This window comes from Trichechus manatus, unplaced genomic scaffold (genome assembly GCF_000243295.1).
Source record: "Trichechus manatus latirostris isolate Lorelei unplaced genomic scaffold, TriManLat1.0 scaffold00118, whole genome shotgun sequence".
NCBI lineage: Eukaryota > Metazoa > Chordata > Mammalia > Sirenia > Trichechidae > Trichechus > Trichechus manatus.
The window spans coordinates 4,831,220-4,854,157 of NW_004444054.1; the positions used below are offsets into that span (position 1 = coordinate 4,831,220).

The 22,938-nt window shown below is 39.3% G+C and overlaps 2 protein-coding genes across 2 annotated transcripts in view; both read left to right on the forward strand.

The window, feature by feature from the left end:
* The window catches only part of PCCA (propionyl-CoA carboxylase subunit alpha), a 472,769-nt gene that overhangs the window by 98,258 nt on the left and 351,573 nt on the right, over positions 1 to 22,938 (forward strand). The gene's annotated exons all lie outside the window — the stretch shown is intronic.
* On the forward strand, positions 4,102 to 21,697 carry LOC111821969 (eIF-2-alpha kinase GCN2-like). Its single transcript, XM_023738541.1, is given in 7 exon segments — positions 4,102 to 4,150; positions 17,516 to 18,112; positions 18,115 to 18,201; positions 18,204 to 18,316; positions 18,351 to 18,575; positions 18,577 to 20,281; positions 20,284 to 21,697. Coding segments are annotated over 7 exon segments (3,357 nt in total). The 3' UTR covers positions 20,865 to 21,697.

A 22,938-nucleotide genomic window follows, 5' to 3' on the forward strand; every position in this document is an offset into this window, starting at 1 on the left:
TGCTTTGGGTAGAATTGCCATTTTCACAATGTTGAGTCTGCCTATCCATGAGCATGGTATGTTTTTCCATTTATGTAGATCCCTTTGGGTTTCCCATTTAATAATTTTTATACAGATTGTTCCATAACATTGGTTGCAATTTTCACAATGTGTCAGCATGCTCATTATTGCCATTCTGTTTGTTCTGTTTCTATTGATCTAGCTTCCCTTCCCCTCCTTGCCTTCTCATCTTTGCTTTTGGGTGAATGTTGACAGTTTGGTCTCATATAGTTGATTGTTTAAGGGAGCACATTACTCACGGGTGCTATTGTTTATTTTATAGGCGAATTTATTATTTGACTGAAAGGTGACCTCCAGGAGTGACTTCAGTGCCATATTCAAAGGATGTCTAGGGTGATAGTCTCAGGGGTTCCTCTAGTCTCTATTGTTCCAGCAGGTCTGGCCTTTTTCAGGAATTTGAATTTTGTTCTGCATTTTTCTCTCATTCTATTCAGGACCTTCTTACATGTCCCTGATCAGAATGGTCGATAGTGGTAGCCAGGCACCATCTACTGCTTCTGGTCTCAGGTTAGAAGAGGCTGTGGTTCGTGCGGGCTGTTAGTCCTACAGACTAGCTTCTTCTTTGAGTCTTTGGTTTCCTTCATTCTCTTTTGCTCCAGACTAGTAGAGACCAATAGTTGTATCTTAGATGGCAGCTTACAAGCTTTTAAGACCCTAGACGCTACTCACCAAACTCTTTAATAATTCTTTACCAATTTTAATGGAATTGTTTATATGTATTTTTAAACATGAAGAAATCTTTCAGGAGGAGGTTTTATAAATCTCTTTGTCTTCCACAAATATTTGTTAATATTGAATTTATTTTTCCGTCTTTATTTTGTGGACCGTTAATTTGGGCTTATATTTGTTAGGTGGTATTATAAAGTCTGTCTGTGGTTTTGATAATTATCTTCACGGTCCCCATCATTTATCACCCCATTTAAAAGGAATGTTTTTTCCCCTGACCCCATGTGTGTCAGAGTAGAACTGTGCTCCACAGGGTTTTCAATAGCTGATTTTTTTGGAAGTAGATTTCCAGGCCTTTTATCCATGGAGCCTCTGGGTGGACTCGAACCTTGAACCTTTTGGTTAACAGTTGGTACCTTAACCCTTTGTACTACCCAGGGAATAACAGTTAAAAGGAATAACAGTTTTATAAGTGTATAGTAGAGAAAGATAAAAAGGAAATGATGAGTTTAGATAAAATGAGAGTACAAGCAAGACAAGGTTAATCATGGCCATGCTATGAGTGGATGAGATTTCTACCATTAGAAAATATTCTTTCTTTTTTTTAGTACTTACTGTGTGTTATTCTAAGCACTCTACACATACTAATTTATTTGCTGTTCATAACAGTCCTACGCTAAAAAGAAAAAAACAAACAAACCCATTGCCATTAAGTCGATTCTGACTTACAGCGACCCTGCTGTTGTTGTTATTAGGTGCCGTTGAGTCCGTTCCGACTCACAGCAACCCTATAGGACAGAGTAGAACTGCCCCATAGGGTTTCCAAGGAGCAGGTGGTAGATTTGAACTGCCGACCTTTTGTTTAGCAGCTGAACTCTTAATCACTACACCACCAGGACTCCAGTGACTCTGTAGGGTTGGTATTATTATCTTCACCTCATAGGCGAGGAAGCAGAAGGAAAGAGCTTAAGAAAGTTGCTCAAGGTCACAGCTATTAGTGACAGGATAAGGATTCAAACCCAGGCATTGCAGATGCTCGTAACTACTGGGTTATACTATCTCTGAAGAAGAGATTATGCAAGTAATTATGGGACAAAAGAAAGTAAAGCCTTAAATTTTTTTTCAACTTTTTTTCTCATCCATCATTGTTTTCATTTTTTTTCTATAACTTGTTCAGCCTGTTGGTGTCTGTAGCATGTAGTGTATTTCTAGATTCAAAAGTGATTATGTTGTTTGTAAAAGGCCTGCTTTCTCCCATAAACCTAGAAGTGAGAAAAAGAAGCAGAAGGGATAAGAAAAAAAGCGCATAGAAGAAGAAATTGTAGAAATCAGCAACAGCGGTGTGTAGTAGAGTCTGCAGTATGGTACTTGTTGAGTCAGTATGTGGCAGCAACCAGGAATCCACACGTTGGAGGAATCGCTTTTCAGATGCTCCGGCTAGTATAGTTTTAGTGCCTGGGGCAAGGGGCACTTAGCGGCAGTAACAACACTGGTGTAGATTAAAAACAGAAATGGAGATGATGAGCTGCAGATATTGAAAGATAAAGAGTAAGTAATAAGAAATAAAACAATTCTCTCTTAGGTGCCAAAAAGTCACCAATAACGCAGAAATACATTTCCTGTAGAAGGTAGACAAATGCTGTTTTTACCATCTCGGAAAATTACCTGGCTAGGAGTACATTTCTTCAATGTAGAAGAAAGTCAAATCACTTGAGCTTCTGGTGTATAGACAGGTACACTTCTAAATAAGCCAAAAGTGGGTATTGAATGGGTCTCAGATAGAGGAAGTATGGGGACGGGTTCTTAGTGAATTAATAATTCTCATATGTGGGAGATTGTCAAATACTCTATGTGAAGTGGTTTCACACGTGCCTCTTCTTTTTATCTGTGAATACCCTGTGATATCATTATCCTTACTGTATAGATGAAGAGACTGAATCACAGAGAAGTAAAGTGATTTTCTTTTTAAGTGATTTTCTTAATCATATACTGCTAGGTAAACAGCATGTTGGGACTAGAACCTAGATTCTTTTGATTGAAGTCTGTTGTTTTTTCAAACCTCAGGGGTTCTTAAAAGCTCACGTATAACTGCATACTATTAAACTTAACTTTAGCCAGGAACCACGAAAAGAAAATAACCAGAATGTTTATGTTATTGTACAATATTGGTTAGGATTACTCTTTAGGGGCTTTAAGAATCTGCTATTTTTTTAGGTCCTTAGAGAAAGATAAAGTTATGATCAAGGTTAGTGATCAACCTTTTAACTCTTCCACCAAGTCTGAATATCATGCAGTAAGTCTATAGATGCAAAGGGCTTGATAGGTCTTACAGCTCCTAGGGATCAAATTAATGTCACAAGTGCTTAATTGTATTTGTAGTATTCTTTGGAAAAATTGGTAGTTTCCATGCCAGACAATAATTTAAAATAAGTAAGTTAAGATACTGAAAATACCCTTTATCCATTCATTCCATGGCCACACTTATTTTAAAGTTTTCATTTAAAAATTTTAATTTTATCTTAATTATGAAAATCATAGTTTTTTAGAAAAGAGTTAGTAGATACTGGCTGTTCTTCACATTTCACTTAAGATTCCCCACTGAAAATTGCAGATTGGATTTTGGTGAATAGACTATAATGTTCTAATATTCTGTGCCTCAATAAATTAAACCACAGTTTGTATATTTTGATATTGAAGTTGTTGATCTATGTGACATACTTTTTTTCTTGACAAGCTTCTAAACGTTCAGAGTTTTAAGTTTCTGGTATGCTTTAGATAGAATTTTTTGATTGAATTAAGAAATAACCCGTAACTTTATTACTTTATTTATTTTTTTTCTTTCCACAATCATATATCCTATTTGTACCCTTAGGACACTGTTTGAAATAATGGCAACTTTTAGACAAGTTTCACAAATCTTAACAAAAGCTGACCACATGCACAATGGTAGATAGTTTGCACAACAGTTTTAGTAGATGAAGTGTAAAAATCTCATGTTTGTCTTAGCTTTTAGGTGTATAAGGTTTTAAAAGTGATGACAGGGCTGCAATAGACTGTTACTGTTTTGCAGCTAGCTTCTTTAATTGATGTTGAATTGTGACTTTCCGTTCACACAGGGTTAAGTAAAAAGGTTGCAGTCATCTACTGAGCATTTTTTCTTTAATGTGCTCATTAGTGGTGGCAAATCCAGGTTTCAGCACATGTCAGTAATTTACATTTCATTGCTGAGTGGCTGCCCTTGTTCAAGAGTTGTTTCTAAGCCTGATGAATATACTTGTATTGGGAATAAACAGAGTAGAAGAATTGAAAGCCAAATACCCTGTGAGGCCTTTCAGCTGCTTCTGAAGTTTCCAGTTGATCTCTGATTAGCAATGCATGAAGCTGGATGAAAATGCAAAGATGAGGCCTACAGAAGTTGTGACAGGTAGGTAGGCTATCCCCTTAAATCCCCTTTGTGACTACCTTTCCATTTCATCTTCCCCAAATTCTTCTTTCGTGTCTGGCTTTCTGTTAAAGTTCAAATGTACTGTATTAGACATTGAAAGTGAACAATACCCGATCAGTCTTCTGACCCTTCTGCAAGTCTATCATGCACTGAGCCTACAGACGCAAAGGGCTTGATAGGCCTTACAGTTCCTAGGGATCAAATTGCTGTGATTGGATCCCTGGGATTTGTTTTGGGATTCATTTCCCCTCTTTGCCTGGTTGATATCAACTCGACTTGTTGTAGCTTTTAAAGGCTTGTGTAGATCATTAAGGGATAGTCTGTGGAAGCGGTGGATAGTTGTTGGACATAGGGACAGGACATATATCAATATTGTTTTTGAAATTGTAAGGCTTGGGAAAACCTGGAAGTTTTCTTTTTGTAAAAAAGCTTAACGTTCTAATGACACATTTTTGGACTCAGGATTTCTTACAAGTTACTGCACACAGATGAATTAGTATTAAAGATGCTATCTTTAGAAGATTAAAAATCTTATAATCCATTATGTATATTAAGTTTAATAATTATATATGAAATTTGGGTTTTATTGCAAGACAAATAGGTTTTAATGTTGCCAGTTGTGTGTGTATGAAGAATAATTGGCTGATTCCTAGTCAAAAGATTGAATTTAAGAAGTTTTGTTCAGAATTTATGGATAGAATCAAAAGTGAGTGAATTTAACAATACAGCATTGTAAAACACTGAAAAAATGGCTGTACTCAATCAGATGATTATTTTATGGTGAATCAGCAATTGAGTCATTTAAATATAAAAGCTTGTTAAGCACAGTTTATCAAGTCTTTGCATTAGTTTTTTTTAATTAGCTAGAGTTTTAATAAAAGAACAACATGGTTTTGGGAAAAAATTTATGTGTGTAAAGATTAAGATGCAAAATTTCAGAAAGTTTTGTAATGTTCTAATCTTGGATGTTGTAAAAATGAAACAGTAAATTTACCTTCTAGATGACTACTTGAAACTATTCTTTTTGGATGCTTGCCAGATAAAAGCCCTGTGGGATTAAAGTTCTGGAAAATCACTTGCAAATTTGTGAGGGGTATCAGTGACTTTGAATATTTAACTGTCCAAAATGTCATGTACATGCGTTCTGTCGCTACACTGACTAAAAAATTAAAAGTTTGTCAGCCAGTTAGCATTAAAGGTGACATCTGCTTTTAATTGGTGTTTTATTTTCTTCCAAGTCAGTAAAAATTCAGTAAGACATGAATTACCAAATTTTGCAATGCTAAGCAACTTGTCAAGTAATAGTAAGCACTACCTTGAACAATTGTACAGATGGGAAGTGTTAAAATTTTGATTAATCGTCCAGAGTTCTGATTGTGGTTTTTGAAGGCTAAAGCTTATATAACCGTTGCCAGCTTTTTAGTGTCCGAATAGTATTCGTTTGTTAATTTTGCAGGCTTTTTTCAATTACGGACAAATTACCTCTGTATAATGAGCATTTAACTAGTTTTAGAGATACCTGCTGTAGTAGACTTAGGGTCATATAAGGCAATGTAGAATTCCTCTGTTCTCAGATATATTGTTTACATAGTAAACATCTTAGTTAAATTCTTTTTAGTAAAAAAAATTGAAAAAAATCTAAAAGTGAACTATAAAGTTGATATTCTCTTATATACTCATCCTGTGTTGAGAAGGGAGTAACTGTTTGAATCTTGGCAAAGGAAGTGTTGCTCTGGCTCTTCTTTAAAATAAAAAAAGATTATTCCTGTCTTTACCGTCTCCAAAATATTTTAAGATATAAAACATAAGGATAAAGAAATCAATTCCTTCAAGAAGACCATGTAAAAATAACTCAAGGCTTCAAACATTCTCAAAACTATAAAAGATCCAAGGAAAATATTCCCATCATACACATTAATTTTAATTTTATAGTTACTGAAAATTAAAACATAGAATTAATAGTCTGTTTCTATAAAGTGTATCTTCAGAAAGTCAGCTATGAAGTTTTTTTTTGGTGCTAATTGTTAATATAAAGTGGAGTTTCTTCCTTTTCTATTAAACAATTCTGTATATTTAGAGGTAGATTTTGTTTTAAAGGTAGGATTTGTAGCAACATTTCTCAGACGAGTTTCTCAACATCACCAGACTTCAGCTTAATTCAGGTTTTCTCTATTGCTGTCCACTTCTGAATTAGCTGATAAATGTTTTATGCAGTAATGCATTTTTGCTACCAGAAAATCATTGGGTTATTTAATTTGATTCCAGAAATCTGTCCTGTCTAGTTACTTGGATGTTGTGTAGATTTTATTTAAACTTGAAAAGAAGAAAAGGTGTTTATACAAATTTTGTTAAGAGTTTTACACACAATTTATAAGCATCATCTTAAACCTTAGGCCTAAGTTTAGCAGTTGCAATACATTTTTAGACAACAGCTGAAAATACAAAACACTGTTACAGTCATTTCGATGCCTGATAACTTCAAGGTTCACTGCCCCTGTACATTTTTCAAATTATTTGCTTCTTAATACATAAGGCTTTAATTTGCCCCCGACTGACAAGCCCCAATGGGTTTTTAAGAATTTTGAGAGTGGACTGCTATAGTAGTGCATCTGCACTGGCCTGGATTGCTGACAGAGAATCTCTGAAGAAGCCCCAAATTTAGAAAATGGGAGGGTTAGGCAGCATCTTCCTGTGTCAAATACTAAGTTTTTGTGAGCAGAATTACTGTTTTCTGTTTTTTCTTTGAATCCTGTTTTAATGCTGTATTAAAAAAAAATTGACAGGAGATTTAACCATGCATTTTTTAAATGTTAAATTAGTGTTTGTATGAATGATCTTTTTTTTTTTTTAATCTTGGGAACTTTTAAAGAATAATAATAAACATTTGTACCACAAAGTCTACTAAAGCAGTAGATTATTACTTCTGTAAATAACTTGGATAGTAAATATAATTTATATACTGATGAAAAATGCTGGTGAATAATATTAACTCAAGCATGCATTTTCTTAGAGGTGCTCAAAATGACCATCATGCCATCCTTTCATCCTTGCTATGTCATTAAGGCATAAGAGAAGCAGATGATATCTGTATTTTACCAGAAAGAAGATGAAAACTTATAGCTAGTGTGTGAATTGGAGTTATAATCTGCCTTTTTTTTTTTTTTTTGTCTTGAATGTTCACATGATCTTTCAGAAAACTGAGATCTTGGTGAACTGGCTTGATAATCATTTCTGTGTTTTTAGCTCAGTTTGGTCACTAACACTTTACTTGCTATTTATATTCTTCCTACTGTTTTGCCTCTATGCATTCAATTCCTGGTATTTAAATTACTATGCTGTAATTGACTATTGAAATTTGTGTCTGACCCAAAGGTTGCCATCTATAGAAGGGAAAAAGGTCATTGGCCCATTGAGGTGGGAGTGTGTATGTGTGCATGTGTGTGTATGTGGTGGAAGTGGTGGATGGTGGTGGGAGTGCAGAGACGGTTGAGACATTTGAACTAATAACTGGATGATGTGATGGAGCCAGCCACCATGTGAAGATCTAGGGTAAGAGCTCTCCAGGCAGAGGGAGTAGCAGGTGTAAACACTGTAAGGCAGGAGGGAGCTTGACATGTTGGATATAGATAAAGCAGCCAGTGTGGCTGGAGAATAATGACTGAGGAGGCAAGTGGAATAAGATGAAGTTGGAATGGTAGGCTCAGGGCAGATCATTTAGGGCCCTCAAGGCCATTATAAGAAGGTGGGATTTTAGACTAAGTGCATTGGAAAGCCACTGGGGTGTTTAATCATGTAATGACATAATGCGATATACTTCCATGCTACTAAAGAGGAACAGAGCCATGGTGGTGCAGTGGTTAAGCGCTTGACTGCTAACCAAAAGGTCAGCCATTCGAACCCACCACCCACTCCATTGGAGAAAGATGTGGCAGTCTGCCTTGGAAACCTTTCGGGGCATTTCTACTCTGTCTTATAGGGTTGCTATGAGTTGGCATCGACTTGACGGCACACAACGACACAACTATAATAGAAATGTGTATCAGACTGAAGAATTATGTAATTAAAAGCAGTTATGATATAATCAAAACCAAAACCAAACCCGTTGTCACTGAGTCAATTCCAACTCATAGTGACCCTATGGGACTTAGTAGAGCTGTCCCATAGGGTTTCCAAGGAGCGGCTGGTGGATTGAAACTACTAACCTTTTGGTTAGCAGCCGAGCTCTTAACCACTGCACCACCAGGGCTCCAGTTATGATATAGAAGTGGAAAAGTTTTAAGCTGTATACTAAATGTGACAAGAAACAGTGCTTTAAGAAGTTAAACTCTCATGGGGAGTCCACCTGCAGAATTCTTCACTCCTTAATTTTGTCCCACTGCTTTTAGGACCCTATCTCTCTGTGAAAACAAAGCTATCTTCTTACTTATACTTTGCAAATCATCTACTTTTCAGTAAACCCCACCCTTGTCTCCTCAGGTTAATCTAATACCAAGAGCCATTCCTTTTCTCACAATGGTTTTTTCCCCCGAAGTCTTAATTATTCAGTCTTGAAAAATACCCTAGTAGCACAGCCTTTGAAGACCTTTGACCTTTCAAGTCCTAAGAACAGTTAGGGGGTAAGTGTGAATACAAAGCGAGCATGTGGTATTCCAGTTTAAGGGGGCCACTCTAAATTCTTTCTCTTTTGATATCTTTACACCAGGTTTAATTACTGATATGCCTTTGTAACTTTCTGTGTGGCTCATAGATGATGGTTGCATTACACAAATATGCTTACATATGGTCAGGCCCTTATGTACACACACATAAACTCACATTCCGGTGGACAATTTGCCTCCCCAGCATCCTTTCCACCTAGGTGATTTGTTTAAACCAGTGATGATAACCTTATCTTCCATGACAGTTATTGATTCAAGGATGAAGCAAAGAAGGCTTAAGGCAGTTTGGACCACTGATTCATGATGAGACTTGTTTGGGATTTCTAGGAAAGAAACTTTATCATTCTTACCAGACAGTCATTGGGAGCTGGGCATTCCATCTCTTCTGTGAATGAGAGGGTGTGGTGCTCTGGTTGCTGTGGGCAGCCACATTGTGACATGAGGATAGCTAGCTGAGGATAAAGATGACTTACAGAATAGGGTAGAGCTGAGACAATGGCAGAGAAAACCATGCTGAAGACCTCATCAAATCATACTTTTTTGCTTTGTCTCTGTACTTCCAGTTATTTGAAATAGTAAATTTCTTAATATTCAAGCCACTTAGACTTGTATTTCTGTTACTTAGAGCCCAAGTCATTCTAATTCACAGACCCACTTATACCTCCTAAAGGTAAACACTTAATTTTCAGAGATACAGCTTTCTAAATCAGTAGGAAGGAAAAGAAATATTATAAGGCTAATTCTCACAATGGAGATTGTTTATTATGTAGAATAATGTTTGTTTTTCTGTCAGTCCTTCTCTGTCTCTCAAAGTGCGTCCCCTTGAGTCCTTAGAGAATAAGAAAGTGATCCATTGTTTCTCTCATAGCTACTTGAATTCCTGTCCAAAGTTAGAACTAATCTTTGGGAAGGTCTTAGTTAAGATAAGACCACTTTTCCATTTCCATTTGGAACTATGGCTTTGTTCTTCTTGTTAAAGTAGGTTCATTAAGGACAGCATCTATGCTTTTTTTCATTTTTTAAATCTTCCTATTGTTAGGGGAGAATGCTTCTTTTCCACTCCTAATATTTCCTTACAAGTGGATGGAGTGCCATTAACACTGAATTCTTGGCCTGTCTCTGCTCCTGTACTCATTTCAGCTGACTTACCTAATTGTAAATTTGGGAAGAATCAATTAGGCATGCTCTGCTGAGCATTTCCATCTTTCTTCTTTGAAAGAAAGAGAGAGGAGGAAATCTGCTCTGCTCTGCCAGACCTCTACAATGTTTGTCTTTGACTAGGTGGTGGTGGTGTTAGGGATTAGTCTGCCTGATTCTGGGGTTCATGTAGCAGGCCTAACTGGCTCTCTGGTGCAGTGATTAAGAGCTCAGGTTGCTAACCAAAAGGCCAACAGTTTGAATCCACCAGCTCTTCCTTGGAAACCCTGTGGGGCAGTTCTCTGCCCTGTAGGTCTATGAGTCTGAATTGACTTGATGGCAGTCAACGGGTTTGGTTTTGGTTTAACTAGCTCTCACACTTAGATAGGTCCACCAGTTTAGCCTGTATCCATTATAAACTTGGTAGTTTTTGACTTCCATCTGCTTGTTGTTGTTGTCGTTTGTTGCCGTAGAGTCAGCTCCGACTCATGATGACTCTGTGTACAACAGAACGAAATGTTGCCCAGTCCCGTCCCATCTTCATGATCATTACTGTGCTCAAGCGGATCGTTGGGGCCACTGTATTTTGAGTGCTTTCCAACCTAGGGGGCTCATCTTGCAGCACTATGTAGAACAATATTCTGTTGTGATCCATAGGGTTTTCATTGGCTAGTTTTCAAAAGTAGATTGCCAGACCTTTCTTCCTAGTCTGTTTTAGTCTGTAAGCTCTGCTGAAACCTGTCCACCATAAGTGACCCTGCTGGTATTTGAAATACCTGTGCTATAGTTTGCAGCATCATAGCAACGGGCAAGCCACCACAGTATGACAAACTGACAGATGGGTGGTGGTCCATCTGCTACTCTTGTTTTATTTCTCAATTTGTTGTGAACTGATAGAGAAGAGAGCAGTGTCGTTTATTGGGTCCTTTCAGAGACCCTAACATCTTGTACCGAGCATGTAATAAACATAAAGAGATGCTGAGGCAGAGAATCAAGAGATGTATCTTTAGAAGTGTTTCTGTCTAAAAGTGTTGGTGGGTATGTCTGTGTGTAGTAGGGAGAGTGGAATGTTTAATGGGTTAACAGCTTTTTTTTTTTTTAAAACAGACATTGAAGTTTTCCTATCCTAGGAGCCCTGGTGGCACAGTGGTTAAGAGCTCAGCTGCTAACCAAAACGTCAGCAGTTTGAATCCACCAGCTGCTCCTTGGAAACCCTATGGGGCAGTTCTACTCTGTCGGAATCGACTTGACAGCAATGAGTTGTTTTTGGTATTGTGCTAGACACTGAGGAACTTAGTTTAAACAAAAAAAAAAGTAGGGCATAGGACTTGCCTTTCCAGGAAACTTGCCTATTGGTATTGTGTCCTGAATTCCTTCTGTGACTGTCCCTGATATTGGAGTAGGGGACTGAAAGAACACTCTTACTAATTCTCAGTTTAAAATTTTAGAAACCCAGTGCTTAAAACTTTTTGGGAACCCAGGGTCAGGATTGTGAGTTGCCTATAATGGTGGTGTTGGACAGCAAGAACTAACTGTACGTTATACGTGGCTGTTTAAGGAATGCAAGAGTGAGGGGATAGCCAGGCCTCAGAGACTTGCCAGCTGTCAGGTCTCTGTCTTTTTCTCACTTATATATCTCTGCGTCTGTGCTTCGTTCCTTGCTGTCTTTCTGCACACCAGCTCTAGGTGTGTCTGGCTTATGTGGCCTTGTGGAACGAGCTGAATCCGTAGCTCCTGGCCTTACGTCCTGTGGGTGTGGGTGGCATTCTGAAAAGAGTGAAAGTCTCATTGTCTTGGATACCAGTCCCAGTTCCTAGCAAAGGGCCTCTGCTAGGTCTGTTTGGGTCAGCTGCCTTTTGTATTCAGGGAGCAAGATCACATCAGTCAGAAGGACTGAAGTGGGAAGTTTTTACTCTGGTTGGGGAAAGGGCAGTTCAGGACAGTTGTCAGCTGGGTACCCTTCCACAAAATGTCTGCTATACCACGTAATTGTGGGACAGCAGGGTAATTGCAACAATCAAAGTATGTCTAGTGTAGGTGTTGCAGGAAGGTAGTGGTTTAACCCTGGTAGGCTGGGGAATGGGTACAGCTGTAGAAAGTTGACAGAGTTAAAATAAGATACATGTAGTGTGTATATGCGTATATATCCGTGTGTGCATATGAATGGAAGAGTTAGTGAGGAAGAGTATCTTATATTTGTATACATGATGTGTTTCCTCGATAGGAATTGACCCCATCACCAAAAACTCTATGTACCTATGAAGATGAGTTTCATAACTGTGGCATCATCAGAGTTATAAAGTATATAATATAGAAGAAAATCATGGATTTTTTTTTTCAGCTAGAAGGACCTTAGAAATCATCTAATTTGATTTGTTCAACATATAACTTTTGATATGGCGGATGATAAGATAATGATGAATACAAAGATGAAGAGGATTTTTTTACCCCAAAGAAGTTTATAGGGAAAGAGATAAAAATGTTTATCTAACTCATAGGAGAGTTAGGTACAGATGACCTTGTGGGGAAGTTGGTGATGAAGTGATTACTTTTGATGGGGGAGGAGTGTCTTGAAAGGTTTCATGAGAAAGGTGGCATTTGAACTAGGCTTTGGAGATAGGTAGTGTTTAGATATAGGCAAAGATGATAGAAAGGAATGGAGGTATGGGGGGAAAGGACGTTCTAGAAAGGGGTGCAGTGTCAGTAGTGGGGTAGATATGGGAAGAGTTACTTGCCTAGAATGGTAAGTTTTGATGGGCTTTCAAATGTGATATAAAAGTAAATTCAGATAGTGAAAGGCCTTTGGCTTAGTTTATACCATTCAAGGTTTTCAGAAAACCCATATGAGCATTGAAATGTTTCAGGGAAATCAGTATATATGAGATCTGTTCAATTCCGTAAATGGCAAAAAAAAAAGAAAAAGAAAGAAAAGGGTCATCTTTTACTCCCTTTTTCTCTAACAGACCACATTGAATTAATTTTCTTGGTTTCAGAATATATTTAGAATCTGACCACTTCTCACCACTGACAGTCCGTTTATTTCAGAGTCTCCACCATCTTCCATCTGCGTTATTGCCATAGCTTCTTATTTGTTCTCCTTGTCTCCCTGTAAGTTATCCTCAAGCCCCAGTCAGAGTGATCTTTCAACATGTAAGTCAGATATCATAGCATTTTGCAGCTAGAGCACAAACAACAAAATGCCTTTGATGGTTCCCTATTTAGTTCCAAGTAAGAGTCACCATCTTATATAAGACCCCACATATCTGACCCCACCTCACTTCCCATTCTCTAACCTAAACCTTTTCTTTCTTTCTCACTTACTGTGCTTTAGCTATTCCTTGCATGTTTATAATCTCAGGGCCTTTTCACTTGTTAGGTTCTTTGCCTGGAACTCTTGGTATCCAGAGATATATATAAAAACCCGCTGCTGTCGAGTCAGTTCCGACTATAGCCACTCATAGAGTCAGAATCGACTTGACAGCAGTGGTGTGTGTGTGTGTTTGTGTGTGTGTGTGTGTGTGTGTTTGTGTGTGTGTTTAAATATACATGGTTTATTCCCTTACCTTCTTTAGGCTGTTATTCAAATTCATTTTGTATTAATTTTTTATTTATTTGAAAAATTTTATTGTGCTTTAGGTGATGGTTCACAGAGCAAATTAGTTTTGATAGTTTGTACATAAAGGGTTCCCTGACATTGGTTCCATTCCCGCAATGTCAGGACTCTCCCCATTTCTGCTCTGGGTTCCCCATTCCCTTTCCTCTGGATTTTCTTCCTGGCTTCTCATCTTTGCTTTTGGGTAAATGTTGTCCTTTTGATCTCCTATAATTGATTGTTCTAAGGAACGCGTTCCTCTTGAGTGTTATTGTTTATTTTATGGGCCTGTCTATTGTTTGGCTGAAAGTTGGTCTCCAGGAATGGCTTCAGTTTCAGGTCAGAAGGGTGTCTTAGGGCCATAGTCTCGGGGGTTCCTCCAGTCTCTGTTAGCCCAGTAAGTCTGGCCTTTTTTGTGGTGAATTTGATTTTTTGTTCTATAATTTTTCTCTTGCTCTGTCCCGGACCTTCTGTTGTGATCCCAGTCAGAGTGGTTGGTAGTGTGTCTGATACATGTTTTAAGGAGCCCTGTTGGTGCAGTGGTTAAGCAATTGGCTGCTAACTGAAAGGTCAGTGGTTGAAAGCCGCCAGCTGCTCCACAGGAGAAAGATGTGGCAGTCTGTTTCTGTAAAGATTATAGCCTAGGAAACCATATGGGGCAGTTCTTCTCTGTCCTATAGGGTTACTGTGAGTCAGAATTGAATTGACTTGAGGGCACGGATTTGCTTTTGGGTACATGTATTTTAACTATTTTTGCTTGGTTTTCTTCCCTCACTAGATTGTAACCTATATGACAGCAGGAGTTTTTGTCTCTTTTGATTATTATTTATTCAGTGCCTAGAACAATGTCTGACTCATATATATTTGTTTAATGAACAAATAAATGAGTAAGAGGTGGATTATCTAGCTTTATTGTAGGCCATTCATGTGACAGATTTGATACCTTTAATTCCCTCTTAAGCAGGCAGTCGTTTATAAATACAGAAATCTCTTCTAAGGCATCTCTGCAAGATGACTGTTCAGCTGTTGGTCAAGCTTATAATGACTGGAATCTGAAATTTTTTTTATCATATAGGCCTGGAGTTGACAAACTTTTTTTTTAATAAAGGGCCAGATCCTGGTATACATTTATACGCGTTTCTGGTGGGTATTTGTTTAGGTGTAGAATTGCAGAGTTTTAGGGCATGTAGAACTTCATCCAATAGTGTATAAGAGTTCCTATTGCTCCTCATCCTTACCAGCTGTTGGTACTGTGAGTCTTTTCATTTTAACTATTCTGATGGGTGTACAGGGGCTGAATGTGAATTGAAAATGCAGGGTTCCTGGTTAAACAGTTACTAAGAATTTCAGAATGACTACAGCAGAGTATGAAACCAAATGACTGTGATTGCACACGTTGCACACCCATGAAGCTGGCCTCCTGGTACTGTTTCTGTCTAGTTTTAATTAGCATTTTTTTATGACTCTTGAAGTTGAGCCTTTTCATATGCTTACTGGCCATTTAGAAATCCTCTTTTGTGAAATGTCTCTTCATATTTGTTATGGATTGAATTGTGTCCCTCCAAAATACATGCTGTAAATCTTAACCTCTATGCCTGTGGTTATAATCCCATTTGGGAATGGGTTGTCTTTGTCATGTTAATCAGGCAGGATTAGTTTAGGGTGTGTCTTGAGTCAATGTCTTATATAATATAAAAAGAGCAGATTAAAGCAAGCAGAGATGGGAGAAGATAGACGGCATCCCACATGGAGATCTCCTAGGAACAAGGAAACAGAAGTTGAAGAGACAAGGATCTTCTCCTACAGCCGACAGAGAGAAAGCCTTCCCCTAGAACCAGCGCTCTGAATTCGCACTTCAGGCCTCCTAAAGTGTGAGAAAATAAATTTCTGTTTGTTAAAGCCATCCACTTGTGATGTTTCTGTTCTAGTAGTGCTAGATAATGAAGACGATATTTAACAGTTTTCTGTTGGCTGGTTTGTCTTTTACATATCGATTTATAAACATTCTTTATATATTCTGCATATGGGTCTTTGTTGATTATATGTGTTACGAATCTCTTTTCCCACTCTGGCTAGCCTTTTCACTCTCATTTTTTTTTTTTTTTTTTATATATTATTGTACTTCAGGTGAAGGCTTACAGAACAAATAGTTTCTCATGAAACAGTAGTACACATGTTGTTTTATGACATTGGTTAACAACCCCACAAGATATTAACCCTCTAAATTCTCAACCTTTTTTTTTTTTTTGGTGAAAATACACATAGCCAAACTTACACTGTTCCAAAAATTTCTACATACACAGTTCAGTGACATTGACTACGCTCTTCCAGTTGTGCTGTTATTCTCACTTAAGATGAAGGCTTACAGAACAAAATAGTTTCTCATTTAACAGTTATTACAAATGTTGCCCTATGACAATGGTTAACAATCTCACAACACATCAACAATATCCTTACTCAACCTTGGGTTCCCTATCACCAGCTTCCTTGTCCCCTTCTGCCTTCTGGCCCTTGCCACTGGACTCCTGTACCTCGTTAGTCTCATTTGGTTTTACAGGGCTGTCCACTCCCAGGCTGAACAGTGAACCTCGGATGTAACTTCACCACTGAGCTAAAGGGTGTCTGGGGGCCATACGCTCGAGGTTTCTCCAGTCTCCTTTAGGCCAGTAAATCTGGTCTTTTTTTTTGTGCGTTAGAATTATGCTCTACATCCTTCTCCAGCTCTGTCCCGAACCCTCTGTTGTGATCCTGGTCAGAGCATCAGTAGTGGTAGCCGGGCACCATATAGCTGTACCGGACTCAGTCTGGTGGAGGCCTTGGTAGCTGTGGACAATTAGTCCTTTGGACTAATCTTTTCTTTGTATCCTGTTCTCTTCATTCTCCCTTGCTTCCGAAATGATGAGACCAGTGGAGTATCTTAAATGGCCGCTCACAGGCTTTTAAGACCCCAGACACTACTCACCAAGGTAGAATGTAGAGCATTGTCTTTATAAGCTGTGTCATGCCAACTGAGCTAGATGTTCCTTGAGACCATGGTCCCCAGAGCCCTCCACCCAGCAATTCAGTCCCTCAGGGAGTTTGGATGTGTCTGTGGGGCTTCCATGACCTTTCCTTTGTCCAGGTTGTGCTAGTTTCCCCTGTATTGTATACTGTCTCACTCTTTCACTCTCATTTTGATGGAGAGAAGTTATCTAGTCAGTGTTATAAAATGTGTCAGACCTTTCCTTTGTTAGTGCTTTTAGTGGGCTGTTTAAAATATCCTTTCCTCACCTGAGCTTATCAATATTTTCTCAGGTGTTATCTTTTTAAAAGCTTTACTGTTTTGGATTTTATATTCAGGTTAACATAAATCAAATTTTTGTATGTTTTGAAATAATTAAATTTTATTTTTTTCCCATATGCATATCCAGTTGTCCCAGCACCTTTTATTAAAAAGATCATCCTTTCTTCACTGCTCTAGAGTGTCACTTTTGTTACAGATCAAGTGTCCATATATGCATGGATCTATTTCTGGGCTCCTTATTCTATTCCTTTGGTCCACGTGTCTGTCTCTGTGCCAGTAGTAGATTGCCAAATATACTAAAGCTTTATAATAAGTCTCTTTTTCTTCTTCAAGATATTTTGGCTATTTTTGGACCTTTTTATTTTCAAAATAAATTTTAGAAACAGCTTATCAACTTCCATTAAAAAAAAAAACACCTCTGTCCGAGGTGAGATGGGAAGGCAGAGAGGGTTAGGAGCTGGTTGAATGGACATGGGGAAGCAGGGGTGGAAAGGAGGAGTGTGCTGTCACAGTAAGGGGAAAGCAATTAGGGTCACATAACAATGTGTGTATAAAGTTTTGCATGGGAGACTAACTTGAAATGTAAACTTCATTTAAACTACAACAAGAGAAAAAAAAAAAAAGCCCAAAGTTAAATGCCTTGGGTTTGGCATTTATTGGCATTTATTTGGCAGTTATTTTGTGTGTTGCTGAGATTCTTCCTTCCCTCTCACTGAGGTGTGTTTGCTTGGATGACGAGGAAAGATGGAGTCCTCAGCAGTTGTTAAAACACAGCTTCATAAACCCTCAGCCAAAAATGCCTTTACTGGAACAAAGTCCTGAAGATTCTGGAGGATAAGATTATGTTGAGACTGTGATTCCTAGCAACCAGCTACCCAGCACTAAATTCTTCAGTGAAACACAGAGACGGTTTTCACGCTATTTCATTGAGTTTGAAGAACTACAACTTCTTGGCAAAGGGGCCTTTGGAGCTGTCATCAAGGTGCAGAACAAGCTAGATGGCTGCTGCTACGCAGTGAAGTGCATCTCCATCAACCCTGCCAGCAGGCAGTTCCGCAGGATGAGGGGCCTGGTGCCGCTGCTGTCACGTCTGCACCATGAGAACATCGTGCGCTACTACAACGCTTGGATTGAGCGGCAGGAGTGCCCAGCGGGCCTGGGGACACCGCCTCTGGACTCGAGGCCCCAGGTCGAGGATGGGCGAGATGCGCTGGGGCTGCTGGCGGGCGATGCCGACGGCACGGACAGCGTGGAGGCTGCCGCGCCGCCACCATCCTCAGCAGCTTGGTGGAGTGGAGCATGTCGTGCGAGCGCTTGGCCAGTGCCCGCTTCCCCGCCACCGGCCCTGGCTCCTGCAGCGACCGGACGAGTGGCACAACGTCTTCTCGCAGTCCTTCCTACCTTCAGATTCTGAAAGTGGCACCATCTTTGACAATGAAGACGAAAACAGTAAAAGTCAGCATCAGCAGAGAGGAGTAGAGAATTCCAGAACGCATCACACTCGGAAAGGATGAAGAGGGCAGTGAAAAGAGTGGTTGCCATGAAAGTGAGGCTGTGCAGTACCTGTGTATCCAGATGGAATACTGTGCAAAGAGCACTTTATGGGACACCATTGACCAGGGACTGTATCAGGACACCACCAGGCTGTGGAGGCTTTTTCCGGAGATTCTGGATGGATTAGCTTATATCCATGACAAAGGAATGATTCACTGGGATCTGAAGCCTGTCAGCATTTGTTTTGGATTCCGATGACCATGTGAAAATAGTTGATTTTGGTTTGGCGACAGACCATCTAGCCTTTACTGCTGATGGCAAACAAGATGATCAGGCAGGAGACCACTTGATTAAATTAGACCCCTGAGGTCACTTGACTGGGACGGTTGGTACTGCTTTGTACGCATGCCCAGAGGTCCAGGGAAGCATCAGTTCTGCATACAACCAGCCCACATCACCCAAGTTTCCAGAAGACTTTGCTGATGGCAAGCATATGAAGCAGGAACCTGTCATCTCCTGGCTGCTGAACCATGACCTAGCCAAGTGGCCCACAGCCACGGATCTGCTCAAGAGCGAGCTGCTGCCTCTGCCCCAGATGGAGGAGTTGGAGCTGCATGAAGTGCTGCACCATACCCTGGCCAGCGTGGACAGGAAGGCCTGTCGCACCATGATGGGCCACATCTTCTCCCAGCACACCTTCCCTGCCATCAACTACACCTACGACAGCGACATCCTGAAGGGTAACTTCTCAATCCGCACAGCCAAGATGCAGCAACGTGCGTGTGAAACCATTATCCTCATCTTTAAAAGACATGGAGCTGTTGAACTGTGTACCCCTCTACTGCTTCCTCGAAATAAGCAAATATACAAGCACAACGAAGCCACCTTGTTCATGGACCATAGTGGGATGCTGGTGATGCTGCCCTTTGACCTGCGGGTTCCTTTTGCAAGATATGTGGCAAGAAATAATATATTGAATTTAAAACGATACTGTATAGAACGTGTGTTCCGACCTCACAAATTAGACCGGTTCCATCCCAAAGAACTTCTGGAATGTGCATTCAGTATTGTCACTTCTACCACCAACAGCTGCCTGCCCATTGCTGAGATCATCTACACTATTTATGAAATCATCCAAGACTTTCCAGCACTGCAGGAAAGAAATTACAGTATTTACTTGAACCGTACCGCTTTACTGAAAGCCATACTCTTACACTGTAGGATCCCAGAAGATAAACTCAGTCAAGTCTACATTATTCTATATGATGTCGTGATGGAAAAGGTGACGAGGAAAGAAGTGGAAGCTAAATTTTGTAATCTGTCTTTGTCTTCTAATAGTCTCTGTCGACTCTACAAATTTATTGAGCAGAAGGGAGATTTGCAAGATCTAACACCAGCAATAAATTCTTTAATAAAACAGAAAACAGGTGTTGCCCAATTAGTGGAATATGGTTTAAAAGATCTAGAAGAGGTGGTTGGACTGTTGAAGAAACTTGGCATAAAGTTACAAGTCTTGATAAACTTGGGCTTAGTTTACAAGGTACAGCAACACAATGGAATCATCTTCCAGTTTGTAGCATTCATTAGACGAAGGCAAAGGGTGGTACCTGAAATCCTCGCAACTGGAGGCAGATATGACCTGCTGATTCCCTGGTTTAGAGGACCACATGCTCTTGGGCCAGTGCCCACTGCCATTGGTGTCAGCATAGCTATAGACAGGATATCTGCTGTTGTCCTCAACATGGAAGTACCTGTTACAATAAGCTCTTGTGACCTCCTGGTGGTGAGTACTGGCCAGATGTCAATGTCCAGGGCCATCAACCTAACCCAGAAACTGTGGACAGCAGGAATCACAGCAGAGATCATGTATGACTGTTCACAGTCGCAGGAGGAGTTGCAAGAGTACTGCAGGCGTCGTGCAATCACCTACATGGCTCTCATCTCAGATAAGAAGGAAGCCATGTCAAGGTTAAGTCTTTTGAGAAGGAAAGGCAAACAGAGAAACATGTGCTGGAGTCCGTTCTCGTGGACCATGTGGTGCAGAAACTGAGGACTAAAGTCAGTGATGAAAAGAATATCAGAGAAGCTTCCGATAATCTTGCAGTGCAAAATTGGAAGGGATCCTTTTCTAATGCTTCAGATTTGTTTGAGATCCACGGAGCAACAGTTGTTCCCAGTGTGACTGTGATTGCGCCAGAGAAGCTGTCAGCCAGCACTAGGACGCGGTATGAAACCCGGGTGCAGACTCGACTCCAGAATGCCCATGCCAGATTACATCAGAAGAGCAGTGAAATTGAAATTTTGGCTGTGGATCTACCCAAAGACACCATCTTACAGTTTTTATCATTGGAGTGGGATGCTGATGAACAGGCATTTAACACAGCTGTGAAGCAGCTGCTGTTACACTTGCCAAAGCAGAGATACCTCAAATTAGTCTGTGATGAAATCTATAACATCAAAGTAGAAAAAAAGGTGTCTGTGCTATTCCAGTATAGCTACAGAGATGACTACTACAGAATCTTATTTTAGTCGTAAAGAAGTGTCATTACATCGTTCCAACAGACAAGGACTTATTCTATGGAATGTTGTACATTCACTGTAATTTTGAAGGAACTTTAAATTCTAAGAAGCTGTCCTACAAAGTTGAGCTTTGTCAGTTTTTTGCATGTGTAATATATTATAAATTTATCTTTTTGAATATAGTAAATGCTTTCGTATAAAAAAAACCTGTTGTGATTTTGATTGAGACTGCATTAAAATTATAAATCAGTTAGGGGAGAAATGACATCTTTCATTATATTATTGAGTATTTCAATCTGGGAATGTACTAAATTTTCCCATTAATTTAGGGTTTTAAAAATTTCTTCAAAAATGTCTGTTAGTTTGCTATTTAGAAGTATTGTACCTTTTCACCATATTTATTATTAGAGATTTTATTTCAAAAACTTGTATTGTAAATAGTATTTTCACGGATAAGAATCAACATAAATCCAGTTCCCAAAATTTGAAAATTAATCACATCCCCAGTTTTCCACTTCTCAAGCATATATGACACCCCTAGCCACCTGAGCTAGGTCAGAGCTCACAAGTTAAAAGGACACTGTCCTTTAGAGTGCCAGTAGACAGAAGCCAACTGCAAACTCGGGAGTCCACATGACACCCTTACTTCTGACCTGATGTTTGCAAATTTGGGGTTTTCCCACTACCCCTTCAGGATGCCAGCCACAAATCTGGGGGCCTTTCCTGGGTTCCCTCCCTTTCACCCATTCACTGGCTCAGCTACTCCTTTGGCTTCAATAATTTGCTGGAACGACTCATTGAATTCACAGAAAGTACTAAACGATTACATATTTATTATAGCAAAAGGATACAAATCAGAATCATCATAAGGAAAAGACACGTGTGAGGTCTGGGAGTGTTCCCAGTGTGGAGCTTCTATATCCCAAAGAGGGTATGCCACCCTCCCGTTGCCAACCAGGAAGCTCTTAGAGCCTCCATGTTGAGAACCTTTACTGGTTTCATTATATAATCATGATTGAGGCCTCATTGCATATGCATGGTAGGTTAATTTACGCTTCCTGAGGTTAGTTGATTCAGGGTGCCAGGTGGTCTTTTTCGTCTGGTCAGCCTCCACTCATAAATGCTCGGATGTGGTCTGAAGATTTTAGATATTAAAGGCACCTAAATTACTCAGGAAATTCCAAGAGTTAGCTCTCAGTAACCAAGGACAAAGGCCAGATTGTTTTTTGTAAGATGATCCATTACCACACAGTATTTAAAAATTACCTAAGTGTTTTTTTTGCTGATATGTAGAAATGCAATTGATTTTTGTCCATTGGCCTATTTTTTGGTTTACTTTTTTAAACTACACCCTGATGGCGTAGTGGTTAAGAGCTCAGCTGCTAAGCAAAAAGTCAGCAGTCTGAATCCACCAGCCAGTCTTTGAGAACCCTATAGGGCATTTCTCCTCCGTCCTATAGGGTTGCTATGAGTCGGAATCGACTTGATGGCAATGGGTTGTTTTAAAAAACAGATTGATTTTTAGGGCAGTTTTAGGTTTACAGAAAGATTGCATAGAATCTACAGAGAGTTCCCATATTCCCCCTCTCCTCCACAGTTTCCTCTATTAGTAACATGTCCTTTTTCTTAAATTTTTTTTTTTTCTCTTTGTGCTTTATTTTGGTTAGTTTTTTTAAAATTTTTATTTATTTTTATTGTAGTTTAGATGAAGTTTTACAGAACAAATAGTTTCTCATTAAACAGTCAGTACACATATTGTTTTATGACATTGGTTAACAACCCCACGACATGTCAACATGTTCCCTTCTCGACCTTTTTTTTTTTGGTGAAAATATGCATAGCCAAAGATACACCATTTCAAAAATTTCTACATGCACAGTTCAGTGACATCGATTACGTTCTTCCAGTTGTGCGGCTATTTTCACTTTAGATGAAGATTTACAGAAAAAAATAGTAACCAAGAAAGATTGTTACTTTTTGTGTGTAAACTTTTTCATGAGTTTCTACAGTAGAGGTCTCATACAATATTTGTCCTTTTGTGATTGACTTGTTTCACTCAGCATACTCTCCTGTGCTAAATTCC